The sequence below is a fragment of the Strix aluco genome, chromosome 16 (genome assembly GCF_031877795.1).
Source record: "Strix aluco isolate bStrAlu1 chromosome 16, bStrAlu1.hap1, whole genome shotgun sequence".
NCBI classification, from domain to species: domain Eukaryota; kingdom Metazoa; phylum Chordata; class Aves; order Strigiformes; family Strigidae; genus Strix; species Strix aluco.
In genome coordinates this window covers 2,641,251-2,664,804 of record NC_133946.1, presented here as the reverse complement: position 1 = coordinate 2,664,804, position 23,554 = coordinate 2,641,251, and the positions used below count along the sequence as shown (strand labels likewise).

The 23,554-nt window shown below is 38.6% G+C and overlaps 1 protein-coding gene across 3 annotated transcripts in view; it reads left to right on the top strand.

The window, feature by feature from the left end:
* The window catches only part of SYT9 (synaptotagmin 9), a 70,407-nt gene extending 57,720 nt beyond the window's left edge, over positions 1–12,687 (top strand). The window contains exons 4-8 of one of the 3 annotated variants that reach the window (XM_074842046.1): positions 4,031–4,151; positions 5,320–5,491; positions 6,137–6,266; positions 6,840–6,996; positions 8,054–12,687. In XM_074842046.1, the coding sequence (XP_074698147.1) occupies positions 4,031–4,151; positions 5,320–5,491; positions 6,137–6,266; positions 6,840–6,947 (531 nt within the window). In that variant the 3' untranslated portion in view covers positions 6,948–6,996; positions 8,054–12,687. The remainder of the gene's footprint in view (positions 1–4,030; positions 4,152–5,319; positions 5,492–6,136; positions 6,267–6,839; positions 6,997–8,053) is intronic. The other 2 variants (XR_012625393.1, XM_074842047.1) reach the window with 2 other exon arrangements.
* The last annotated feature ends 10,867 nt before the right edge of the window (positions 12,688–23,554 follow it).

The window sequence follows — 23,554 nt, the reverse complement described above, 5'->3', positions numbered from 1 at the left end:
GAAGCCTGGGACACTGGAAGAGCAAAGCAGACACCAATCTTGTTCTACCTTTTTTAGAATACAGGAATAAGTAGGTTATAGATTAAAAATGGAGGCGGTGCTTTCTTCCTCTGAATGTAGATGGTTTTTGAGGATAATGGGAGAGAAGTTTGGACCTTAGGTATGTTTATTACAGCATGTTTATTCAGTTCTTACAATATGCTTCCTGCTGAATAGGACCGAGAGAAAAATAATATATGCCATACTCATATAAATAAATTATTATTGTAATTTATTTATCTTCTGAATATTTTCTTTTAAGTTATTCATACTATTAACCAGCCTTTTGGTCTGGTTATAGTAGGGTTGTCCTGGTTGAACTGTTACATGCACAGTATGGTGTTACTACCACACTAAATAAAGTTAGAACCAAATTTGGAACGTACAAGATGCATGACTTGCTAACCTACAATATTATGAAATCTTTCCTAAGCAGGAATTTCAAAATGTCTCTGGCAGTGTAATATTTATATTGCCACATTTTGTCAAGCATACATAGTAACGCATAAGTATTCAATTCAAACAGAAGCATAATCCTTGCAGAAGATCTTACCCTCTATGCTTGTTAATTATGGTCCTTAAAGCTATTTCTTGATAATACAGTACACCTTTAGTGACAAGCCATGGCTTAAGCCATGTGGCTCAGTGATTTTAAACTAGTGATGATGTGCAATAATCCTCTCTGTGCTCTATTACATAGACCTTGGTTGTGTTAAGAAACTGAATTTATAGTAAGGCCCTGTGTTTTCTGGATGTAATGGTCATGCCTGTGACACCACTGATTTCCAGTCAGGGCATGTTGCCTGTTCCCCTGCAGTTACCCAGACAGATGAACACACACATGCAAATTCTGTGGTGCAGTCATGGTTTGTGGTACTCTTTGAAGAACATTCTTCCATTAAATTGAACCTTGAAGCCACAGCAGCAAAATTTAAATGTTTGGAACAATTAAAAATATTGCCCTTCGATTACAGAAAATAGGGGTAAGCAGGGTGGAATAGCCAGGGCACTGGGAAAGTCTCACTCTTAGAAAATCTAGCTTTCCAAAATTAAGAAAACATTTACAAGTAACCAGTATTATGGAGCAGTAGTTAATTCCCTACAAATCAAAACAAAAGTGTGAGAAGACAGGCCTTCTTTTTCAGACTAAGAGAAGGATTTGCATGCCAAAAAGTTTCTCTTTCCTGCTGCTGCCTGCAAGCTTTCCTTCAACTATATTCTGAGACTGCCACGGTTAGGTTACTACTAGCATTGGCTTACAAACAAGCTGAATCTCACAGTCATCTGTGATGTATTGCTACAACACCTACAACTTCTACAACTGGCGAAGACTGAAGAAATTACAGGCTCTGTTTCCAGTTTAACAATGTTTTTCCTGTATAATGCCCAGTGCAATTTTTGAAAAACCACTAACAAAGTATTATTGTCATTGCAGCATTTGCTAAAAAATACGTCACAGTGTAGGTGACGATTATTTTTCAAACGTAAGGCAAAGCTTGTGGATAAATATATTATGGCATAATTCCTAATACTGCATTCAACACACGTGATCCATTCTTTCCTAACCAGTTCATTTATGCAGACGGTTAACATTTTTATTGGTGTTTGTATCTAAAACAATTGTATAGTAATTCATTTACCTATTAACTTCTTGATAAGAATTGATAAAAGGTTTTAAATGTTCATTCAGGGTGATCAACTCTGGAATGGAAACTCTTGTATTTGGTAGTAACAGTAAAGCCTTTACAGTATCACATAATGAATTACGTAGTCACCATGTGGAGCGCGGGAGCTGAGTACAGAATGACTTTGCCATGGTTGACGGTATCTAATACCAAGATACACAGTTAAAACAACAGGTGCCTGATGGGCTTCTTTATGGTCAGGGAAAACATGAGTGATTCAACAATGGTATCTTCTCTTAAAAGTTTGTGACCAATTCATGAAAAATAACCTCTTAATCAAAATTTGCCAGACTGACAAATTCCCCAAATTGCCAAAAGGTGGCTTCACTCAATAATTTCTTTAAGTGGCTTAAGAAATTCTGCTCCCTTCAGAGTTGCAGCATGAGAGAGAATTCCACAGCTACGAATATCAGCACCTCAGAGCTGGGGAAGCACATTTAAATGCTGAAAGTTGTTCTTCCTCACAATGGGAAGGATAAGTGAAATCTTGGCTTCCTGTTCCCCAGGTTATAGGTATCAAGGTCTAGCTGACCGCTGGGAAAATTTCAGAGATCGGTTATTCCTCCTGTAATGTTAAGTGCAGGTGTTAGTCAAGAGAAATTTCTCCTGTATGTGCTGACATCACTTTAGCCTGCAGGACTTCTTACAGCATCACCTTCTCAAACAGCACTTTGATCCTCCCACAGCTGAAGTGAGTCAGTGACACAGGGTTTGTTGCAGCAGGTCTGCCTCTAAGTATGAGCCATCAAGAGACACTAAACAGGGTGAGTCATATCAGTGATCATGATACTGTCACAACCTTTATTAGCTTTACAGCTACCGTGAAACACTGATCTTTAGAATGGAAAAGATAATAGTTGATGAAGTCAAGTCAGGGTTAAAAGCTAGTTATTACTGACAAAGGGCCCATAATATCACCTTTGTCCTTCTTTGACAGCATCTTTCTCCAATAACTGCACAAGGAAAGGACATATTTCTGAATGAATGTACATGATCTTTTTTTTTCTTGCATGAGCTGAGAACTAAAGCGAAGATGCCTCTCTTGAGCAAGGGGTTGGATCAAGTGACCTCTAGCAAACCCTTTTGACATAACGTTTTTCTACAGCTCCATGACAGCATTTCATTCTGTCCTGCATGTCTTCCCTGCTAATTCATGAAGCTGTGTAAAGGGACAGCATAGGTTCTGGGCATTGGTCTATACAGCAGCTAGCTCATAGACAAACACTAATCTCTTACGTGCTGTTTCAAAGTATTTTCACTCACCTATTGTCATCCACCACCCTTGATTTTTTGGTGGGTGACATGGAAGTAGCCAACCTGGGAAAGGAGAGAAACTATTGCACAAAACTAAGTGGGCAAGATACCTATATTCCACAACAGCTGTATTTCCCTTCCCTATAAAACCTAAAACTTAGCTTTGAATTTGCTCACCAGGATAATTTTTTTTAGTCAAGAATTAAATATTAGGTTACAGGAGACAGGTCTATGAAAGTATCAGTTCACTGCTCAGTCAAAAAAATGAAACTCAGATCCCGGAAATCATTTAATACTATACTTATTCACCATATTTTTCATAAAAGAGCTGGATTTTCTAAAAAAAAAAATAATAAAAAAGACCAATGCTTTATAGATGTAAAGAGGGTTTGCTCATTTTCTACTTTTCTGAAACCCTGATGCCATTGACACAGGAAAGGGTTGCAAATCATTCTATCAATGAAACAGGTGGATAAGCATTCTTGAGTGAGCTTGTCTGCACAATGCACAGGAAGTAGTGTCCTTCCTCTACTTCTAGTGGAGACTGCCCCATTACTATCGTGACCATACCTATCACACCTGAGTTTATGCAAGCTTGAGAGTTGCATAAAACTTTGCCCCGCGCAACCAATGTTTTTTTGGGTGAAATTCTCTATGGGTATACTTCTGCAGACCAGAAGGAAAGGCACAGAGGTCTGTTGCAGCTTGTCAATGATACACACAAATCACTACAAAACATAAAATAGAAAAAAGGCATATCAGTGTCTCATTCTGTACCTCAGCACATAAATGTGTTTCATCTCCAAGGACTGAGTGCTAGAAACTATAACCACATTTATGCTTGAGAACTTTGGTGGTCTAGCAACAACTGTAGCAACTTGAATCTTCCATGCAGATGGATGTCTGTTTTTTCAGATATGTTTCAGAATGAGAATTCAGCTTTTGCTTGTATAACTGTAGATCCCCAAAGGTATATTTTTATCTTTAGCTCCTGTTATGGGTAGGGAAAATTGTTATTATTGCTTCACATTACCTCTCTTTCCTTGGAACAGGATAACGTGGATCTTGGTGACCTGATGTTTTCACTCTGCTACCTTCCAACAGCTGGTAGACTAACTATTACAATAATAAAGGCAAGAAATTTAAAGGCAATGGATATCACAGGAGCATCAGGTAGGAATGAATTTAATGCTCAATGTGGATTTCTGTCCCATTTCCCTCCTGAGACACAGAATTCAGCACTGTCAAATCCCAGAATGATTTTTGAGAAGAGGGTTCTTATACTGAGAGTTCTTGAGTTACTTGAGTACAGGATTTTCTGAGAAATAAATAATATATTTTAGTTTACTCGGTTGCAACCAACAGTTTAAAATAATCTGCTCTTAAAAAGACTGCAAGATTATTATTTCTAAAGCCACTGTGATTCAGAATAGCATGAGTTAGGGCGCTGAGGGATACGGTGTAGTTGGGAACTGTCAGTGCTACGTTAACAGTTGGACTAGATGATCTTCAAGGTCCTTTCCAACCTAGATGATTCTGTGATTCTGAGTCGGCCAAACTGCGTTCATAACACTGGGAATTTGTTTGTACAGCAGACTATTTGTTACGGCTATGGCACAGAGGCAGACCGACCCTCTCTGACGGTCTCCAAGAGCCTCTGAGCCAATTCTGCTGTTGTTGGCATATGGACAAAACAGTGATCATCCCAGACTCCTTTCAGCAACCCTTTCAAAATTTGATGATGAAAACAAAAAACTAATTTAAATAGGAGTTCATAGATAGATGTAAGTGCTAGCAGGGAGTTGTAGAGCTCCCAGAAAGGAGCTACAAAGAAATAGGGTTTTTTATTACATTCAGGAGTTCAAGAATAATTATAATTCTCTTGAGAAGTATAAGCCACTAATTGTTACACTTTGAATTATATTTAACCATACATCAGTAAATTCCACCATGTAAAATACTGTTATCTTCTGTCTGTCCTACAAATATGTACAAGTAATTAGGCTGTTATAAATAGGCTGATACACAGGTTGCTGTATAAAACAGTCATGTATAACACGGTTCAGTGGATATTTTAATACCCTTTGAGAAGTTGGTACACAGCAAGGAGCTTCTTGAACCTAAATTGCTCATTATAAGCAGTGAACCAGGCAAAGCTTTCAAAGCTCCACTGCCTCCCAGGCATTCCATGGTAATAAAGAAGCTCAAATTCCAGTCAGGTCCAAGCGACTAATGCCGCAAGCAGGTATGGGCATACAAGAAGGCTGCTCCCTTCACTTTCCATTTATGTTTGCTTAAAAACAACAAAAGAAAACCAACGTTGTTCTTATGATTCACACAGATCCCTACGTGAAGGTTTCTTTAATGTGTGAAGGAAGGCGACTAAAGAAAAGAAAAACTTCCACCAAGAGGAATACCCTTAATCCCGTTTACAATGAAGCCATAGTCTTTGACGTCCCTCCAGAAAACATTGACCAAATTAACTTGTCGATAGCTGTTATGGATTATGACCGGTGAGATACCTGTAGCTGTAAAATAACGTCATCTATTGGCTTATAAAATCTTGCACAGTAGATTTGCATCCAGAAACAAAGTTACCTTTTTCCCCAATAAATGGGAAATTAATGTCATGTTGACTTTGGTAGAAAGCTAAAATTTCTTGTATTGTCAGGCAGAATTTTCTTTCTAAATTTTAAAATCTAGATTTGCATCCATAACTGACATAACTAAGCTGCATATATATTTGCCAGCACTGAAGTAACTGAACATATAATCAGCCAGTCCACGCACTGATGTTCTGTTCGTGCACAATTACGCTAACCCCTTAGACACATGCCTCTGTTTCTAAAATTATGGCTTAGTGTTTACTTGTGTTTGCAACTAATTACAGAACACAAGCAAAGAACTTTTTACATTCTTCATGCAAAAACAAGAAACAAATGCACACAGACACACAGTGTATGCTATAATGGGGAAAATATGAAATTATTCTGATTAGTGGGAAATGCAAATAGCAAACCTACATATTTTATAGTTCATTATATTTTTCAGGCAAGAATTAATTCTAAAAATCCATGATTAATGTTTCTAATGAAATATATATATGGTATGGTTCTAAAGGTAAAATTTTAAGAAAAAAATATGGAACATTTTCACAGTGTAGGTCACAATGAGGTCATTGGAGTATGTCAAGTAGGCAACGATGCAGAAAGTCTAGGTCGGGACCACTGGAATGAAATGCTCTCATACCCTCGGAAACCCATTGCTCACTGGCATCCTCTTGCAGAGGTAAGACTTTTATTTCTTGCTTCCCCATTACTGTAATTGTGAATATTCCTCCATATGGCATTAGAAGTTGGATAACATTTTATGAACAAAACCAAGATCCACATGCATGCACTAAATCCTAGAAAAGGGCTCGGAAACACTGATATTAAAAGTCAAATATAACATGCAAGTTAAGTCTGCTCCTTTCAATTTTAGGGAGACAGAAAGTAATTAATGTCTTTAATATATACATGAACACACCAAACATTATACACTGAATTAAGGGTTTGGTTTTGTTTTTTCAATAAGATCTTGGGTAACTTTCACTGATAATTGATATAAAGGAATGGACCTTGTTTCAGAACAACCAAGACCTATTCTTTTTATATATAGTAACTAAATTTTACTTCTTCTCTTGTAACAATATATCATCCATACCACTACCACATCTCAAAGGATGCCTAACCACACTGAAAAAAAATGTTTAAGTGTTTCTGGAGATCTGAGGCCCTGATAAGAAGCGACACAATCCGAAAAGCTTTTCAAGGTTCCTATGTTTTTTTTGTTTTGTTTTGTTTTGTTTTTTGTCTTTAGGGCCCTATTCAGCAGAAATGTTATGCAGGTCTTCTGCGCTTGGATGGCTGCCGAAGAGGCTTCCTCACCCTTTTAACCTATTCAGCAGAAATTTGGCATTCCTGTTGAACTCTTTCTTAGCCATATCCTCAGGGGCTATTCCACAGAGTCCAGTGGGGTAAAGATGTCCTTTTAATCCCTCTGTCTAATCCTCTCCCCAATACAGGGAATACTAATCCTGATTCATGAGACACAAGAATTCATCAAAGACCTAACTAAATTGCTTCCTAAGAGTTACCATGACTTACTTTTATTGTTTCTGTCGCTGGCTAAAGTCAGGCAGTAATCCCAGTGAAAAGGAACTACTATGTTTATGAACAGCCACGATGTTACTCCCAATGCTGAAAGACACAAAAGACCGTAGTATTCATATCAAGCCACAAATGATGCCGTAAGCACTTAACATGCAGAGGCAGGCAGTTTGCAGCCTCTCTGAGTATACTTTATGCATCAGAGTGCAGCCGTGTTATCAGAATGCAACTGAGGACTCTACCTACTTGGTTGTAAGCACTAACCCTAGGTAGTTCCATAAATAATTGTCAGGCAATAGGAAGATGCTCAAAATGGCAAAAATACCACAGTCTTGTCCTATGTCTGTTTAATGGTGCCTGGGGACCACAGCAGCGCAGTTTCAGCAGGGAGACCTTTGAGTGCTCACAGGCTCTGTTGCAGTGGGAAGGCACCATGCCTTTTCAGAGCATGGGCACTGCCAAAATGCAAGTAGGCTATGAAAGAAGATTGAGTTAAGTGGGGGAGCTCTGCCTATATGTTTGTGCCCTCAATGACAAGCTAGCTACTGGCTGAAGTGCCACCCTTGAAATGCCTACCTGGGCATTTGGGAGCTGGGTTTAGAAAACACATCACCAAGCTCTCAGTTGTAGCCAAGCACTGATAGGAATGACAAAGCATGTGAGGAGTAGTGTAACGGTTACCATTTCCCTGAATACAAGAAGTGTCTCTTAGCAGAAGTTGTCTACATCCTTATATCCAACCTGTCTTCCCTCTTTGATAGATTTTATTGCAGCCAGAGCCCACAATTAGGTTTTGACAGCTCTTCCCTTTTTACAGGCATCCTGTTCTTTTCATACATGCCTGGCTAACTTCTTTAGATTTCATTACTATGGATTGCTTTTCATGTCACTGAGCTAAACAGACATATTTTTTTTCCTTCCCAGGAATCAAGTGGGGGAGGGTGTCCAGCGCATCCAGGCTGTGCAGAGAAATATATACACAGCATATCATTTTGGTTCCTGAATCAGGATTAGACTCAGTGGGAGCTTCTGGAACCTCTGTGGCCACATCCATAGGACCCTGAATATTTGCTGAATAGGACCCTCAGTCTTCTACTCTGTGAAGAACTATTGGTTTCAAGTAGCGTAATGTTATCCACTTGTGGCATTAATTCTCCAGCTGACACTATTGCTACTGATAGATTATTTGTATGGTCGTAAGCATTACCCAAATTCAAGTCGTAATCTCTGTTCATTAGAATAACCCAGGTTTTACAAGCAACGTGATGGCAATGAAAACCAACAAATTTGAGAAGCAACTAATAGAGTTCTTGTATTTGTGAAAAAGGTGCAGTATTTTGAATGGATAGCTTTCTAAATCATTTTTTTTCAAGAATGATTGTCATCAGACATTTATTTTTTTGATGACAAGTTGTGTCCTCAGTCTCAGTTGGTGCCTCCTTACCCTTACATGATAACAAATTAATATGGTTCTTTGCAGAAATCCTTCAGATCTGAAAAACTGAAAAAAAGTTCTGTTGGGTGAGAACAAGATACATATGGTATTTGTAATGACAGTATGTTCTTTAGAAAGAAGATAACCATCTGTATAACATGGAGGCTGTTAGTCCTCAACCTTTGTAGATGATTTTCCAGTCAATGTTTCTTAGTTGTGTCCATGATGCTGCAAAAATTGAAAGCATATCACAGGTGGCTATGCTTTATCATACAAACAAGCACACACATGTGCATGCATGTGCACACACACACACACAATGTCATTTTAAAATGCTGTTCCTAACATATAGTGCCTGTGAAGACTTTCTTTATTACTTGTAGTAGAATTAATAGGGCTATTTTACATGATGGTATATTGTAAATGCTGAAAAATTCTGACCATTAAAAAAAAAAAAAACCAACCACTGAACTCTTTCACATGCTGAAATCTACGCCCTGGAACAAGAGCCCCTGGGGTAAATTTTTGCCACTTATTTAGCCATGTATGGAGTTCTCTCTTCCTTCAAACTTTTCTAGAGAGAATTTGATTGAAGTTTTTACACGGGGATTTTTATTTAAAAAACACAAATCCAAAATATGGGTATTTTATACAATCTAGTTGCCTGCTATGTACTTACAGATAGGGAGCCCTGGTCTTTATATATAGTTCAGATAAGCTTATGTGCACACACATCACTTCATGTCTTGCATGTGTTGAATTCTCACATTTTGGATTTGCAATTTTGTTGACACAAATATGCATGCACAGATTGAAGAAAATATTTAAAATTTTGATCCAAAATCTGAAAAAGTTAGTTTTATAACCTATCAATGAGGATTTTCCAGAAAATCAGAATTGCTAGTGGGTAAAGTACAGCTTGGCACTTGCAGGAAATCTTGGGTCTGTTGTAAATGTGTGCTGCAGCTATGAAGCAGAAGTCCTGTAAAGTACAATAGATTTCAAAAATCTCATGCCATGCTATGGAGAATACAGCTACCATACACAAGGCAAACTAAACAACTCTTCAAAACCTGCCCAAGCAAAATTTCAGATGGTAACTGCGCATTTCCAGAATGAAAAATACAAAGTTGCCCTGGCAAAACTAGTTCACTACACTTTCAATTGAAGCTTTGTATCAGCAGGCCAGTGATACAATACGATGTTCATATCTGTTCATGCATGATCCTCACTTCAGGCAAAATCCTGCACTCTTTACCCAAGCTCATCTCCCAGGAGTCAACATGGGGAGATGAGCATGAGCAGAGAAGGAGGACCTCTTCCTTTGGAGTAGAGTTCTTTGATTTCCAGGACAAATCATTATACATGCATCCCTGCCTGGAACGCAGAGCTGGCAGCTGCGCGCTTTCCCACTGCAATGTTAGCAACAGTAACTGCTGTAAAAAGGAAAACACCTCTTCAGCAGGCTCATTCTGTGTCCTCGGCAGAGTGCAGAAGCCTTGCCAAGATTTGACTCTAGCAACTCAAGGGGACATCAACTGAAAAGTAGTATCATAATTGCCAGTGGTTATTTATTTTATTACCATACTCAGTTTATTTAATGCTTAAGAGTCTGGCATCAAGAGAATGATTTTGAATGCAGCTCTATTAAAAAAAAAAAAAAAAAAAAGAAGAAATCTCTGTTCAGTGAGCATTTAAAGTGGAATCCAGCACACCTCAAAGGCTTAGGGATGAGGAAGAAAACCTAATTTTTTATTAAATTCCCCTAATTCTTGCTGACTCATGACTTGCAAACTGTTACTATGTGCTTTTTACAAATATCTGCCTTATTATAGCAGTGCATATATGGAATGATAGCTATTTTCTATATTTGGATACTTCACTCTTCACCTTTATACTCCACTTAACCAATGTCATTCCCTAGACCTGAAATATTTTCACATTATGGTTCTGGTGGACCAGTAGACTGCTGCTGTCTTTGGACTGTAGTACAACAATACAACATCATATTGGAAGGAACAGAGGACATACTGCTACAAAATCACCTGGAAACCCAGAGAAAACTATAATCCCAGTACTGTTCTATCTTTCTTTTCTGAACTGATTCTCAGAGGTAAATTAGTAGAAGGCTCACAAGAATAATTTCAAAGCTGCAGCCTTCATTTGTTTTCTTGTTTCCTGTGAATGCATAATTATGCTGTACAATAAGTATCATAATTCTAAAATAGAAAAGGCAATCCCTTAGAAATGCATCTCAGCAAGATTTTAATCCCACTTCACTCATTAACAATGTGCTATTAAAATGTTACTTTTAGTTTTCCATAACAAGCCACCATTTCAGATGTTGTTATTTGAAAAAAACAGTGAGTGTCAATGGGAAAGCCTTCCAAACTACTGACACCGAGGCAGAGTACAACGGGCAGTTGTGTGATATTCCCATGCCAAAATACTCACACTACAACCCTTTTGCAGTTGAGTGCTCAAATATTTCTTTATCTGTTTCCACTGAAATCACAAGACATTAAAAGCATTTCTGTTCTCTTTTGTTTCATTTTTCTCTGTAAATAATCCTGGCAGTGGACAAACACACACGCATCTCAATCAATTCTCCCATCCCTGGGGAAGCAGGGACCACAAGAACAGAAAGAAAACATGTAGTATAAAAGACCTAGTGCTCAAACTGTTCCTACCAGTCAATGCACATTTCAGCTTTCTATGCCAGTAGATCCATAAACACCAAAGCAGTACATATGAGAAACTTGTTATAAAGAGGCCCAATTTAACTACCAGTAGGGGAACTGCTGGTTCAATACAAAGTGAAACAACAGCAAAGGGCAATGCAAAAGAATGAAAAATAAGAGTTTATTTTAGTCCACCCTTCTTGGCTTGAGGGGATGGTTGTTGGAGGAGGGGGTTTTTGTTGGTTTTGTTGTTGGGTTTTTTGGTTTGGTTTGGTTTAATTTGCTTGTTTTTAAACACCAAACATGACATGTAGCTATATTAACATGAGCGCCCAAAGTCAGGGGTACAAAACACATATTTACATGTTTATCACTTGGCAACATTCGAGCACTGAGGGGGCCTATTTGCCATTGAAAAAAAAATAGCTGCAGACTCTCTTTTAGTTTAAAAGTAACATACAATAGTTGGAAAGGAAGAGAGAGACTGGAAATTCAGTTGAAAAATCTGTTTGACCCAGTTAGAAATCTATCTGAAATTACTATTAATGCATTTTGTTTGAACAGAAAGAAGTGAAAAAACATAGACTAGGTGACTCAGTCTGAAGTGTCGTCAATTAAATGCTTTCTTCCCTTTAGAACAGTGCATTGTCAAATGATTACATCTCAGTATCAAGTGAGAAAACAATGGCTTTGTTATCTAGAAGGAAAAAAGATGTGAAGAAAGTAATCCACAATACTGTAGAATATAATAGAAGCCCTCTGTGCTGGGGAAAATGGCAGCAGGACACACTTCATAACAGTGTCACCTTGAATCTTGCTGTAATTAGTGCAAGGCCTTGCTTGCAACCATAATTCTGTTCTGAAGTGACAGCCTTACAATACATGAACCAAGCTGTGCAAGGTGTGAATTATCTTGTAAGGGCACTGCACATTCAAGGCTGAGTAGTTTCAAGAGCTGCATTTACAGTTAATTTCTGATACAGTGGGTTGGACAAGGAACTACAGCTGGAAGTTCTCCAGGCTCCTGCAGTTCTCTGAAAGGACCTCCATCTCCTTGAAGGCCCGTGAAGTGTACTAATCCAGATGCAGTGATGGACACTATTCAGGAAAGGTATCATCAGGGCATACCTCAACTGCTGACCGAACACAGCACATATGGCACAGAGGGGAAGAGGACATGAGGACTTGTAAGCATCTGGGCTGTTCCTTTGTATGTTTGTTTTGTCTGGGTTTTTTAGTTCCTCCTTCTTTTGCTCAAACGTAGACATTGTAAAACTGGAATGTTTTACTCAGTTGCATGCTGGCCAGCTGTCATTTTTAATACCCATTGCAAAGGTGTGTGAAGAGAGGTGTGTTGTTTTGGTATACTTTTGTTTTTAATAACACATGAACATTGTACTATACTTTATTATTTCTTGTTCAATAAATAGTCCTGGTATCTCTATGTTTCATGTCTAATTTTGGAGAGTAGAGCCATACCTGTATCAAGGCTCTCTCAATTAGGTGGGCATTTTGTTTGTTTAGTAGAAATAATGCATGATTCCTTTTGCAGTGATGGTTTGAGGGACAAAAAATTTCTTAATTTTATAATATGTATTACAATCTTCTGAACACAAGTAAAAATGTACTGTGATTTATTTATATAAATCTAGTCTGAACAAATAAGTTTTGATCTTAATAAAAACTCTGTAAGAAATTGTGCAATTGTAATTTATTACTATTTTGTATTTAATGTATTAAAGTTCAATTCATTATCCAGAAAGTCAGCAAACACTTTGGAAATGTTTTAACTCAATTTTTCTCCATAGATGTTGTGTTTTGGTAAAATAAATGAAACCAGAGAGACAAAGCATGACAGTTACTTTACAACACTCAAACATAATTTGGGGGGTTTGGATACTGAAACCTCCTTGGTTTATCCCATGGCCACAATCATCATTACAGAAAGATTTTTAGAGATACCAAACACGAATCTCTCATATATTTAATATTAAGAAGAAAATCAAGAAGCTACAGAAGTGCTTCTACCAAGTGACAGTGTGTTAAATTACCAAAATTTAGCATGGCAGGCTAGCAAAATTAGCAATCCTTCTGTCAACACCTGACACATAGCTCAGGGAAATTCCCAGGGGTCCCCTGGCAGAGCCCAGAAACAAATGGAAAAGAAAGCACAGATGTATCTGGTATGACCACACAAACTGCACCTAAAAAGGCAATATTCTTGTCCTTTTTTCTTGTCTTTTTTCACACCTACTGAAATTACGTATCTGTCAGCAAGGGTTCTAGGTGTGCATGACATCTAATTAAGTAAGAGTTTCTCTCTCTCTTTAGGCATAAGCTCAGTCTCTTCTCATTTAGAAGATCTAGCCTCCTTGCACATACCACATTAATAAAGGGCTGCTGACATACAAAATGTGGCACAAAACAATAATTTCACGCAACTAGGAAAGAATTTAATATAGTTCTGTTTTCTTCTTGGGACTATTTGATATCACAGATGCATGGAAAAGAAATGAGAACAGGCCTGTAGTTTTGAAATTGATACTGTCTTTAATAGTGTTAACACCTTTAGGCCCTATGTAGACTCCTGTTTTTCTGCATCACATACAGGTACCTGTAAATGGTGCTCCAGACCGCTGGTGTGCTACAATAACAAGAGAGATGGAAAATTAACAAAGAACACATAGATAGGCATTTTATCCCTGGCAATGAACATAGCACTAATTATCCCTTTCTGTCACATAAATCACTATAAACTATACTACAGCAGAGGAGGTGTATGAACTTCAAAACTGTTTTTAATGTCTTCCAAAAATACTGTTTTGCATGTTTCTATTTCTTTATTAAAAAGCAAGCAAAAGCCTTTTCCTCTGTCAAAACAGGCCCACACATCTCTCCTTTCAAGACACTTTTCCAGCAGAATCACCCTTTAAGTCTTTATACGTAGCCTACAGACTTGAAACAAAACTCCATTAAGACTGGGACAGCTGTAAGACTGATTGCAGAAGCCTGTTAATAAACTGACAGTGAGAAGCCAAAGGTTGAGAATCCTCACTGAAAAAGTCTCATCAATAGCAAATAAAACATCCCACATAACATTAAACCCGAGGAGCCTAGTGATCCTGCACAGCTAATATCCAGTGAGATGAAAATTAAGGGAGATACCTTGTTAATAGCAAGCTTTACTAGCAGCTGACTATGACTTCCCACAGGGGGAATGCCTAGTGAGGACATGCAACTGTCTAAAAAGCACCTGAAGTGACAGGAGTGTGAGTGCAGAGTGATTCCCTAAAGAGCTGAAGACACGGGCTGGTACAGTAAGAAATCAGTAACCCAGAAAGGGGCAGAGGTGCAGAATAGGGACTAACCTCTGCGTCTAAAGATACAATCAGGTTGGCAAACTTTGTAACTCCAAAAGCAACCATTCCAGGGAAGGAAATCATGTAGTGTTTTGAACTGCAAACTAATTCCATTCATGTCTGACAATATTGTCACTTAAACTTGTCATGGTGGGTCCTAATAGACGTTTCTAATATAAACAATATGAAAATTTTTATAAGGCTTGTAGTGTAAATTCTAAGAAAAATAAAAATCTACCTCTCTGCCTTGAAACAGAAATCAGTGGATTGATTGGGGTTCTCTTCCCCTGCATTGGTTGTGCAAATAGGGAGTTCCAGCACTCAGCACTGAGAGCCAAAATTGTCGCTTCATAGTGACAAGAACAAAGTCTATTTCAAGCCACTGCTTTTATCACCCTGGATGGTATTCTAATATTGCCCTTTAAACAGCATCAAATAATTCGCTGGCTATACTTATGCATTTATCATTTCCAAATTAATTAACCACACACTTCAGTCTGGTCCACCACACCATCCGAAAGGTCATGGCCTTAAACCACTGAATAACTTGCAAATAACATTCAGTGAATTTATGTTCCAATACAAGCACAAGTAGGGAAATTTGTAAACGTTCCATAATGTAAGATGTGTCTGAACAAGCAGTCTGGGTCAAACAGCCTAACTAAAGCACCTTTAATATTAAAAAAATCATTTACAAGTGTGAAAAAAGTCAATAAGCCAGTTAGTGTTAGATCCTTACCCAAAGGAAAAACTGTCAGTAAAAAATATCTTTGTTGGGGAAACCATTCTTAAAAATAACAACAAAATTATATACTGAACATTTATAAAGTTTTGTAATTTTCAGTTTAGCAGGCAGAATTCTGTTTCTAATGTTACTATAACCATAGAATCACAGAATCACAGAATGGTTTGGGTTGGAAGGGACCTTAAAGATCATCTAGTTCCAACCCCCCTGCCATGGGCAGGGACACCTTCCACTAGCCCAGGTTGCCCAAAGCCCCGTTCAACCTGGCCTTGAACCCTTCCAGGGAGGGGGCAGCCACAGCTTCTCTGGGCAACCTGTGCCAGGGTCTCACCACCCTCACAGGGAAGAATTTCTTCCTTATAGCTAATCTAAATCTACCCTCAGTCAGTTTAAAAGTTACCCCTCATTCTATCCCTACACTCCCTTTGTCAAGAGTCCCTCCCCATCTTTCCTGTAGCCCCTTTAAGTACTGGAAGGCCACTGTAAGGTCTCCCTGGAGCCTTCTCTTCTCCAGGCTGAACAACCCCAACTCTCTCAGCCTGTCCTCATCAGGGAGGTACTCCAGCCCCCGATCATCTTCATGGCCTCCTCTAGACCTGTGCAAGCAGGTCCATGTCCTTCTGATGTCAGGGGCCCCAGAGCTGGACACAGCACTGCAGGTGTGGTCTCACGAGAGTGGAGTGGAGGGGGAGAATCCCCTCCCTCAACCTGCTGGCCACACTTCTCTTGATGCAGCCCAGGACACAGTTGGCTTTCTGGGCTGTGAGCACACATTGCTGGCTCACAGTCAGTTTTCCATCCACTAATACCCCCAAGTCCTTCTCCCCAGGGCTGCTCTCAATCCACTCATCACCCAGCCTGCATTTCTGCTTGGGATTGCCCCGACCCATGTGCAGGACCTTGCACTTGGCCTTGCTGAACTCCATGAGGTTCACACAGGCCCACCTCTCCAGCCTGTCCAGGTCCCTCTGGATGGCACATCCCTTCCCTCCAGCCTGTTGACGGCACCACACAGCTTCATGTCAGCAAACTTGCTGAGGGTGCACTCGATCCCATTGTCCATGTCAACAAAGATTTTAAACAGTGCCAGTCCCAACACTGACCCCCCTGAGGAACACCACTGATCACCACTCTCCACTTGGACATCGAGCTGTTCATCACAACTCTTTGAGTGTGACCATCCCGCCAATTCCTTATCCACCGAATGGTCCATCCATCAAATCCATGTTTTTCCAAATTAGAGGCAAGGATGTTGTGCGGGACAGTGTCAAAAGCTTTGCACAAGTCCAAGTAGATGACAGCAGTTGCTATTTCCTTATTCACCAGCACTGTAACCCCATCGTAGAAGGGCACCAAACTCATCAGGCACGATTTGCCCTTAGTGAAGCCATATAATTTGTTTACTGACACAAAAACATTCTTAAAACAATAGATTAATAGAGTTCAGCTACATTAGGACACACAAAAAAATATAATTTTAAAAAACACTTTTTAAAAATGCAGTGGTTTTGAACCTTTTGAATGACTTCTGCTTTAAAAAAAAAAAAGGTGATAGTTCACAACATAAAATAAAAAAATAAATCACTAAATAACATTTGATGGATAATGACATAACTTAGCCTAAAAAACAATTCCAAACTCATCAATCAGTTCTTGTATCTTAGTGAAACTCAATTTCAAATATTTACTGTTCTAGTAGAAATACCTCTTCCGTCTTCCAGAAAACAATCTTTTGATCACACTACTGGTATTTCCTCACTTCAAAACCTCAGCTCTCCAAACATGACATCATTTTACTTTCAGTTCAAAGTGTTTTAATATATAGCATGTTTCAGGAAAAGAACATTAAGTATACAAAAAGTCTTTGCTAAGTCTGGCCCTGGTCCCCTCTCCTCAGTTACCCTTGAGGAATCTCACCAGTGTCTAGCTTGGGCCATGAAACAACACACATAATTGTGAAGTTCAAATAACTTTTTTAAGATATTCTGCTTAATTTTGAATTTTGTTACCAAAATCTTATAAATAAATAAATCTTTTGAATCTAATGGAAAAGGAATTTGGGAGCTACATGAACTGCAAACATCTGTAAGTCTTATTGCTGCACCAGTTAAAAACAGATACACTTTTGGTCAATAAATAAAATAAGTTTAGGCCATTGTAAGCAGTAAAAGACTCCCTAAAGTGGTACTATGCGTCAAAACTAGCAGAAGCCTACTGTACACCTGGGATGGTGGTTATTCTCTGTTCAGTACCACGCAGTTCCAACAACAGTAATTGGGAACAAATATTTTACTACTGTGGATGGTTTTCTTGTTATTGGTAGCAGGAGCTAAGGCTTTCTGTCATATTTTCCTAAATTATTTCATTTCTTGCATCTTTATCCAGTTGTTAGTAAATGTCCCAAGATGACTTCTCTTTCTCTACTGCTTGATCTGCTTGAAAAGTTAAAGAGCATTGAAATGGAAGGAGTATGACACTGGAACTGAATCCCCTCTCTGTGAGAATGGACAGGAAGTTATTTCCTCCTACTCTTATTTTAAATCCACTTAAAATTAAAATTCATTGTTCCAGTCACTGCCAAATAATAGGTTGAGCTCACTCAAAAAAGAAATTCCTTCCTTTCATCAGGGACATCCTAGATTTGGGAGCGGGGCTCTGCTGAATCGCTTTTTTGTTTCCTTCAATCTGAGAACTGGAGTGCCATTCTCTCCCACTCCCTTTTCTGCTATCACCCTGCTAAGGCAGAACAGCACATTTCAGCTACACCTTCAAAAGTTCTGGAGCTTTTCAGACAACATCTAAGATATTTTGCCTTGGAAATTCCATTGCAAGTTAAAATAACATCTAAGTTGCACCTAGATGGATGCCTAATAGATTTTCATTTTAATTGTCTAACTGTTTTTACTTTTTTTTTTCACTTCTGATATCTGTCTTTTCTTCTTCTCCTATTCTTTCCTCAGAATATTTCCCAATCATCTTCCCCTCAGTGATTTTTAGTAGACAGATGGCTTCAATCATTCTCAATCTTCATGTATAAGAAAACTTCCCTGAACACATTGATTTCTCCTGCAGTTTTACCAGTGAGACCAGGTCCAACAGACAAGCCTGGAAATGAGCTGTTTCAACCTTTACTCATGTTTTGTCTGCTATTACCTCACAGCAGTAACATTTTCATTAGAAAGGTGTGTATTTTGTCTTCAGGTAATAGGCAAAAAGTGTAGGGACATAGGGGCTGCTACAGAATGCCAGACTGCAATTTAATGAGTTAATAGTAATAGCCAGGCCTGAAACACTTTTGATGAATGCTGCAAAATCCAAGGTGACAACAAATCACAAAATCAATAGCTACTCATGTCTGTTCCTAAAGACATCAAACATTTGTCAATACACGTGCAGTTTGAAAAAGTGTATTAATAAAATGTTTCAGGGCATAACATAGCCTGAAATGTCAGAGCATTCTGACACTTGTCCAAAAGTAATGTTCAGGAACACAGAAAGCAAATGGACAGGCAAGAGAGCTGTGTTGAGAAAATGTTTTACCATAGGATTCAGGTGAACTGACAACACTCTATCCAACTGCGCAAATAACAACGATTCATTAAGAAACACCTTCTGGAAGTTTTATTTAAACCAAAGGCACAGCAAACTTCTAATGTTACTGTCCTTAAGAGAAAGGACCTCTAAAGAAAGTAGATTTGGATTTACTGCTCTATATTAAGTTCCTTTCCACTTTGCCACATCCTGCACCTTCTATGAACTATTTCAAAAAGGGTAATAACATGAGACAAAGCAAAAACCCTGAAATCTCTAAACCATGATTTGTTTGGGATGTTAGAGTAAAAAGCGCATTTCAGGGGGTAAGATGAGTCAGCAGCCCTTCAATATGTGAGGAATGCAAAACATCATGCATTTAGTACTAATGATTGCTAGCTACTCACAGAACTAGAAGAATTAGCTCATTTTCTGCTGTCAAGATCCCATCATACATCCTTTTAGGTAAACCCTTCTGAATAACTTCTTGAAAACATGCATGGAAACAGCATATGTACAATATGCATGTTCATATGCCATACAAAGAGAACACCCCATAGGTACATCAGAGAAATATTCAGATACATAGTAAACCATGGCAAACAGAACCAGGGAAATCCCAAGTCAGGAAGGCCGAGTCTGTTTTGCTCAGGACACAACTATAGCTCCTGTATAATATGAGAAACATTAAACCACCTTACAGTCACCACTGCCCTTCGCTCCTAAATTGGTTTCTTCTAGGAACATAAATATAGTATCAGACCTTTGCTCACATCTCCTGTCACTTAGTCCTCTGTTTTACAGATAGAAACATATTACTATAAAGAAAAATGCATCTTGGTAGTTTCTTTCCACATCATTCAGAGCAGATGACAGTGAAGCCAGATACAGGAGTGAAAGAAAATCTTCCTACCCCCTTAGCAGCTGGCATGTTGGATTAGCTTCCCCTCAATTCTCTCCCATGTAGAGTAAGCCAATAGAAAGAAAGACATTTAAAGCCAGTCCCACATGAGCTGACTCTACGATCAGCCTCAACAGCACAGAAACAATCTGCCTTTTAAGTTCATAACAAATTTCTATAGCACATTCTGAGAGAATTCTCCTGCATGACTCTCCACAACACAGGTTTCACTTTACTTGTCCTGTACTCAAAGCAATAGGTACAAAATGATCTTCTGTAAAGGAAGGATGAAAGTACCTTGATATATCATCTGTTTTATATATGGAGTGCAGGAGCACAGAGAAAATAATATTAACATATTCATTCAGGTGCCAATTCAAAAACTATGGGTGTGGGTTTGCAATATTAAGCATCATGGAGCAGGTTATTTCCTCAAAATAGAGTTCCGAACAAGCCCAGATGCTGTGTTAAGTGTTCACTATCCTCCCTCTAAAGAAATTACTCTGGACACAGACACAATACAAGGTGTGATGAATCATGAAATCTGCAACATAAATTTACATAAATATAGAAACTCTTTGGGAAAAGCAGGCACAGAGAAGCACACCCAAGTTACTACCTGCAGCCAGGAGACCCGCCTTTCTCTTTGAGGAACTCCCAGCCTGATGTACCATAGCCTTCCTGCTGCCTCAACAAACAAGGCAGCATTCTAATACACAACTGATTACCACACATCCTTCATTATTCCAGAGAATGCAGTCTGCTTTGAATATGGCAGGAGTGTGGGGAGCAGAGGTAGAGTATGACATTATCTTGTTCCTAAACTGCACCATGTCTCTTATCCAGACTCTCCTAACATACTGTTACAGGAATGGCTTTCACAGTGTGTCAGTTTTCATCAGGAAACAATTCACCCTGACTCTTCCAAGCCCTCTAATATGACAGACAGTGATTTTTATGCAAGAGTCTGCAAATGAAACCTGAGCTTTTTGACCCATAAGATTCAACACAAAACTTAAAAATAATAATTCCACCAAAACCACTGTCATACTCCATGACAGTGAACCCAAATAAAGATTATTATAATTCATATAGTACTCTTATAGCAATTCATGTATCTGTGCATGATGCCACATTACCTTAAGTGACTTTAATTCATCTTTCTGCCTTAAGTGCTCCAACAGTGTCTTTGTGTTTGTTTTGAATTTCAAAATAAGTACCATGGGTGTACTGCAGACTGCGCCTAAAATAGCATCTGGTTTGTAATTACTGTCTGAGACCTAAATTGCAAAAACCTGTCGCTCCATGCAAAGATATAATTACTGAAAAGATCCTGGATGCATAGTTTGTCCGCATGCTCAACCATCAATTAAATCATTACCATCTAATCCTGCTCATACATAGAATTTCACAGATTTCCAAATTCCTGAACCTACAAAAATTTGCTTCCAAGTGAAAGATTACCACATTTATTGAATGACATAAGAAAAGTATCATTCTGTGGAGATCGGGGCTGCAAGTAGAGTCTTTTATCTCTTTTTCTCAATGAAAGGACATACAGTTGCTAAGTTGCTAATTGAGGGGTAAAATCAAGTATTGTTTATCCACTGCAGGTAGGTGGGATAAAGGCCAATTCAACTCAAACCTATGTGCAATGTTGAGTTTTGTAGGGTACCACAACAATCCCAGCTGCATCTGCCATTACAACTTCAGTCTGTCAGCACAGCTTTTTTACTCCAGAATTTTTCCCAGACTTCTCAGTTTCTACCTTCACTAGTGTCAATCTTTTTTTCCTGCAGCTAACCACACATATCTGACACTCATAAAACTTTTGAGACCAATTCTTCATTCTGATATGCTTACCAAAGGAAAAGGACAGTAGAACAGTAGCAGAAACACACATCATCTTTGCGCTGCCCAGGGCTGTATGTCAGACAAACTCAGAGGACTGGTACATATTTGAAGAGCCTAAAAAATATGCTTGGTCTCTTCTTGATCTCCTTCCACCTACTGACACAGTTTCTATGCCAAATGTGACAGCTCAAAAGCAGCATAATGCCAGGGATGCTCTGCAGGGAGTCAGCAGAGAACTCAGTGTTCCCTTTTGGAGAACTTGTGGAAAGAACCACCAGACTAGAGTAGGTGGAGGAGGTATTTATTCTTCTCTGATGAGCCTTTAAAGCCTTTACAACACTCTCAGTGCCTCAAAGCTGCTGGGAAAGCTGTGTGAGACCTTTTTTTTTGCAATTTTTTCCCTTATGCTGCAATGTCTTAAATACAGATTGTCTTTGATACAAAGATTTTATTTTTCTCCAATGTAAAAAATTCTTCATCCCTTTACTGATGGCCAAAGGAAGGTATCTAGAAAGGAAACTATTGTCCAATTTCCCTTAGTGTCATTCTGCTTACTCCAATTTTGCTGCAATTAGATTGTGGAAAGAAACCTGTCAAAAACATTCAGCTGTGCAGGCATTTTATTAATTCACTTAAGATAACCCTAGCTACTTTGTTTACTTTTCAACAACATGAAAAAGAGAGCCTGGGAAGTCAGCCAGCCAACTGGTCTGGGTTTTCAGCTACCTGACCCATGTTGTACAGCTAAGGAAGAAGAATAATTATTAAGTATAGCATTGTTGAAGTCACTAAATTTCTGTTGCCTGTCAGCTGGCAAAACTGCCTTATTGTCACAAAGCTACTTCAACAGAAACCAGGGACTGCGTATCTATCTTTGAAGAAATGTTATTCTGATCCATTTTACTACTTACATCAGATGTTCTCCAGTGATCTGCATAGATACTTGAAAAGCACACCTCTCAACAACAGAAATATGAACAGAAATCAGATTTACTTCTAAAAGCAGCAGTTAACTAATGCTCACTTACTATGTATAGCCTGGCCCATGCTCAAAAGAACTGACAATTTCATTTACAGCTGTGTCCTCATTTAGTAAGAGATCAAAAAGCTTCAGGATATTTCTAACTTCACATGATTATTATTATTTTTATTCAGTGCTTATGTTCTGGTAATTCTGAGAGGCCTACTATGTTAGGCATTACAAAAATGCCTGACTTCTTTCAGAGCACTAGCTCTGAAAACATCTGGAAAGTGAGTGAGAGAGTGAGGTTTGGATAACACAAATAGGAAGAGACACTGGCTACTTACCTGCACATGGAGAAATGACTGAGACTGTGATTTTAACTTTTATGGTATGGCCAAGAACCACCTAACTCTGGATCATTTTTCAGGGGACAAGAATATGTGCATATCAGCCTGCACCATCAGTGGCCATTAATAGTCATGAACCATGGATCCAACATGCCTAGTCCTTTTAATCTGAGTCACTCTGAGATACTCACCCAAAAACCGATAAAGTGGCCAGGGTTATGGTAGGCTGTTCTTTTTTTTTTTAAAAAAAAAAAAAAAGTACATCCATCCCTTGTACTGTACATGGGTGTTTTGTTTTCTTTTATTTTTCCTCTAGATCTACAAACAGAAAGTTTCAGCTTGCTACAGTTCCATTTACATCGGGATTTCCTGTACACTGGGACAAATATCACTGAATAAGAACCCACTGTGAAGACTCCAAAGCTGGGCACTCAGAACATCAGCAGATTTCCTCTTCACTCATTTTTTCCCAAAGAGTGATGAATCTGTCTAGGATTAGCTATTAATGATAAAGGTAATAATAGAGGTAACATTTTTGATCTTTCAAATCTGAAGTATCTGAGTGCTCCCACAACATATATGTTTACGTGGCATCACTGAAGGGGACT